This window comes from Rutidosis leptorrhynchoides, chromosome 2, assembly GCF_046630445.1.
Source record: "Rutidosis leptorrhynchoides isolate AG116_Rl617_1_P2 chromosome 2, CSIRO_AGI_Rlap_v1, whole genome shotgun sequence".
In the NCBI taxonomy this organism is placed as follows: domain Eukaryota; kingdom Viridiplantae; phylum Streptophyta; class Magnoliopsida; order Asterales; family Asteraceae; genus Rutidosis; species Rutidosis leptorrhynchoides.
Genome location: NC_092334.1, coordinates 135,156,263 through 135,161,444, shown reverse-complemented (window position 1 = coordinate 135,161,444; position 5,182 = coordinate 135,156,263). Strand labels below are relative to the sequence as shown.

The 5,182-nt window shown below is 37.1% G+C and overlaps 1 protein-coding gene across 1 annotated transcript; it reads left to right on the top strand.

The window, feature by feature from the left end:
- The first annotated feature begins 233 nt into the window (after positions 1-233).
- On the top strand, positions 234-4,559 carry LOC139891424 (probable methyltransferase PMT21). Its single transcript, XM_071874395.1, is given in 8 exon segments — positions 234-896; positions 1,345-1,493; positions 1,612-1,691; positions 1,694-1,806; positions 2,034-2,244; positions 2,764-3,439; positions 3,880-3,957; positions 4,056-4,559. Coding segments are annotated over 8 exon segments (1,815 nt in total). The 5' UTR covers positions 234-605; the 3' UTR covers positions 4,273-4,559.
- The last annotated feature ends 623 nt before the right edge of the window (positions 4,560-5,182 follow it).

The window sequence follows — 5,182 nt, the reverse complement described above, 5'->3', positions numbered from 1 at the left end:
AGGCCCAAATTTCATGTGATTTGTTCATAAAGGTCAATCTGACTTTGACATATGCTAACTAACAAGTCGGTTTCAGTGAAGTACAGTAATTGCTACCAGATGTTGAAAATTTTTCCCCTTTTCTCGTCTATTTATTATTTAATTATTTAATTTATACTAATTACTAATATCAAGGATATTTTGTGTCATCAGATCTACACTGATTTCCTGTCTTCACTTTGCTGTCATTCTTTTTTTTTTTTTTTTACTTTTATAATAGTTCTCCATGAGCTAGATCCGTACATGAACACATGTCTCAAGTGTCTACTTTGTTTATCTTTCTATTTCCAATTTCTATACTAAACAATTATCTAGATCATATAGGTTCAATTTGAATGATGGGTGTTTGTTATATGACATAAAGTTTGGATCTTGAGTAGATCTAAGTTAATATCTTAAAGATCACATGTTCAAATGCGCTTTATGTTTCATTGGTTCACGAAAATGACAAGAAAAGGATTTTATTTAGTGGAATTATAGTTGACATTTTGGGGTTGTTTTGAGCAGAACGTAAATTCTATGATTAACACGTTCTCGATTTGATTTTGTGAACAGAATTTTGTAAGATGAAGCAAAAACATGTTGATGATGATAAGCACGATAAGCCTGCAAGGCCAAATGATAAAAGTTCAAAGGTTATGCCAATTGGGATAATGTTTGTTGTGTTATGTGGGCTTTCGTTTTATCTTGGTGGGATCTTTTGTTCTCAGAATAACGGATTCGTAGGAACTGAAGAAGTTGTGAGATCGGTCGAATCTCCGAAAAAGTCCGTTTCTACTCCGATCCAAGTGAAATCTGTATCTTTCCCTCAATGCAGTGCTGATTTACAAGACTATACTCCCTGCACAGATCCCAAGGTATTCCATCTGGTAGAGGTGTCAAGATGGGCGGGTCATGTGATTAGTTAAAATAAAGGGTCATTTTTAGTGCAGGCCGAAATGGCCAAATTGGATTGGATCTGCATAATATTTCTCTAATGAACACGGATTAGTTAATGTTTTAAAAACTGTATTACAAATTACAGTAAAATAATCCAAATCTTTGAAACGGTTTGGAAGGTTGTATGCATTAGTAGAAGCCATTCGAAGGCGTTCAACATGTTTGACCAGCTCCGTTTTAGTAAAAAGTTGAGAAATATTACCCTTCTTTTACCAACATTTTTTTCTTTTTGACTTGAACCGTTTGACTTGGATCACGACTCAAATCGACACATTCATGGCAAAATGGATTAAAAGTCGTCATCTGTTATGGGTATCTAAATATGTATATGTTAGCGTAATCGATGACGTTTAATATTTTTAACAGAGATGGAATAAATATGGACGACATAGGCTTACATTCATGGAACGTCACTGTCCACCAGCTTTCGATAGAAAAGAGTGCCTTGTACCGCCACCTACAGGCTACAAGGAACCAATCAGATGGCCAAAAAGCAAAAACGAATGTTGGTACAGGTAAAGATTCGATTTTTATCATTCGTTGTAGTCTTTTGTAGTTAAAACTTAGATCAAAATGTGATCTTGCCCATAAACTTTAATTTTAACTTTAAAATCCAATTTAAATATATTACAGAAATGTCCCGTATGACTGGATCAACAAGCAGAAATCTAACCAACATTGGTTACGAAAAGAAGGGGAGAAATTTTACTTCCCTGAGGTGGGACCATGTTTCCCAACGGTGTTAGCGCGTACGTTGATCTAATGCAAAATTTGATTCCCGGGATGAAAGATGGTACTGTTCGTACCGCCATCGATACTGGTTGTGGGGTGAGTTTATTGAATTCATTTTCGTTACTTAAACTAGTTTATCCGTACATCACTAAACATGCATTATTATGTTGTACTGTATAACCCTTTAAAACAGTTTTAGTGGTGTACGTATAAATTTTGGTGGGGTACGGATCACTCCCCTTTCTAAAATGGTGATCATATGTGAGAAATCTTGGATTTTTACATAATATGAGGTTAAAAGTTTTTAACTTTTTAATCTCTAGGTTGCTAGTTGGGGTGGTGACTTGCTCGATCGAGGGATTTTAACAGTTTCTCTTGCGCCGAGAGATAATCACGAGGCGCAAGTTCAGTTCGCTTTAGAACGAGGAATTCCCGCTATTCTTGGAATCATATCGACTCAACGTCTTCCGTTTCCTTCAAATTCGTTCGATATGGCGCATTGTTCCAGATGCCTGATCCCATGGACAGAATTCGGTATTTTCTTTAGTACAATCTATACCATAATCACGCTGTTGTAAAAGTCGACCGAGTCGGCATACACGTTGGCTGACGCGTCGGTTTAGGGACTAGCCCGTCCCGAGTTGCCCGAAAACGCCTTAAAAGTCGGTCAACTCTAAAAAGTTGTGTTAAAGTTGGCCAAAGTCGGTTTGAATCGGGTCTGAGTCAGTCAAAGTTAGTTAAAAAAATTTATATTTTTCAAATATAGATTTTGTGTCATATATCTATATTTGGAATATTTATGTTTTATGTTTGTATATTTATGTTTAATTTATTTATTACTAAAAGTCAACGTTGGTCAAGGCCAGACTCTTCCCCGTCTCGTTCCCGACTTGACCGACTGGTCCCTCCAAGGTCCCAACTGACTTAGCTCAAACTTGCGACGTTTACAACCTTGCATAATCATATGTTAATTAACTACTGTCAAAAAAAAAAAAAAATAAATAAAAAAATCTAAAAAAAAATCTAAAAAAGTGCTTTGATGACATTTTGCAGGTGGAATTTATCTTCTTGAAGTACACCGTATCCTAAGACCCGGAGGTTTTTGGGTCCTATCCGGCCCACCCGTAAACTACGAGAACCGTTGGAGAGGTTGGAACACGACAGTCGAAGAACAAAAATCCGATTATGAAAAACTACAAGAGCTTTTAACTTCAATGTGCTTTAAATTATACAACAAAAAAGATGATATTGCTGTATGGCAAAAATCATCAGACAACAACTGTTATAACCAACTCGATACACCCGATAGCTACCCACCAAAATGTGACGATGGGACCGAATCCGATTCCGGATGGTACACCCCGTTGAGACCATGTGTTGTTGTCCCGAACCCAAAAAACAAAAAATCAAGCCTGAATGTTGTTTCAAAATGGCCTGAAAGATTGAACGTGGCTCCGGAACGGGTTGCTGATGTAAGCGGTGGTAGTGATGGTGCGTTTAAGCATGATGTCAGCAAGTGGAAGAGCCGTGTAAAGCATTACAAAAAGCTTCTTCCTGCTTTAGGAACTAATAAGATCCGGAATGTGATGGATATGAATACGGTTTATGGTGGTTTGGCTGCGGCTTTAGTTGATGACCCGCTTTGGGTTATGAACGTTGTTTCTTCGTATGCTCCCAATACGCTTCCTGTAGTGTTTGACCGAGGTCTCATTGGAACTTTCCAAGATTGGTAAGTTTTAAAATGAATTTAGAAGTGGCAAAATGGACGGGGTTGAGTGGGTTGGGTAATAACTAATAAGCAAGACCACGAATTTGGAAGTGACAAAATGGGTGGGTTAGGTACTAGGTCAAGACCACGAATTTAGAAGTGACAAAATGGGTGGGTTGAGTGTGTTGGGTCAAGACCACGAATTATAAGTGACTAAATGGGTGGGTTGGTAAAAGGTCAAGACCATGAATTTAGAAGTGACAAAATGGGCGTGTTGAGTGAGTTGGGTAATAGGTCAAGACCGGTGGGATTGGGTTTAATATGATGTTTAATTCATTAATAAAACTTCGCATGACTTTGACCCATTTGACCAATTTTTCGAGTGTTAATTGCCACCCCTGCTGATGAATCTTAAAATTGGTTGTTTCGATATGTATTAATTCATTTGCGCTATTTGTTAGGTGTGAGGCGTTCTCAACGTATCCCCGTACGTACGATCTTCTTCATGTAGATGGCCTATTCACAACCGAAAGCCATAGGTAATCAATCCATCATATTTGACTTTTGTTAGTCAACTTATTATCACCGAGTCAAATCTCTTCTTTTTCTACCTCTAATTGTGACGTTTTCATTTTAGGTGTGAGATGAAACACGTATTACTAGAAATGGATCGGATCTTAAGACCAAACGGGTTCGTGATCATTAGGGAGTCGAGCTACTATGTAGATGCAATATCAACAATAGCTAAAGGAATGAAATGGAGTTGTCGTAAAGAAGCAACTGAGTACGATATTGAGACCGAGAAGGTTTTGATTTGCCAGAAGAAACTTTGGTACGCAAAGCAGAGCTCGTAGTTTACCAATTACGGTTTACTTTTTTGCATCGAAAGTCAAATTTGATTTAACTTGAACAAGCATACGTATTACAAGTGTAAGTTTTCGATATCGTGATTCACAAAAATCATTTGATTATTATTCTATACGGATAATCTTTTGATGAACTTCAAGAGAGAACTTAGTTGCATAATAGATTGTTGTAACAATATTTAAATTAATTTCATTTTATTATTGGTGTATTCTGTTAAAGTTGATGAAACAATTGTAAGTTCACATTTATAGTATGAGATAAAGTTATGATTTCTTAGTTTATGAGGAGGTTGATGTTGCTCATATACAAGTTACACTAATATTGTTTAAAAAGCTATATTGATTTACATGTTTGTATTAGTTAATGCATATTTTTTTTTTTTTTTTTTTTTTTTTTTTACAATGTATCTACCTACAACCACCCTATCACTTCCACATACCACCATTTTCAGCTTCCCTCTTCATAAACCTCCATCTGCAACCACCCTTTCCGGTACTTAAATTTCACCGCCGCTAGCCACCTGTACCGCCCTTTCACCGCCACATTAATTCGTCTACCTCCCAACCACCTCCATCAAATTCATCATCAACTAAACAATAACTATATATATTCATGCCAATGAATCCCCCCATTTCCATTTTCAATCACTTTTCAACCCTAAATTCACCTCCTCATAATGTTACGGTTCCGGCACAAAATCAGGATGCTCATGAAGAAGGCGGTTTGACAGCTACTGTAGTGACCCGTCCTAATCCATCTGGACGAAGTCTTCCATAGATGGTCCCATTGCGAGGTACTGAACTCTATATGCCATGAACGACTCCATGAAATATCTTTAAAATGAGCAAATGCACAGCGAAAGATTTCTTTCATACCTGAGAATAAACATGCTTAAAA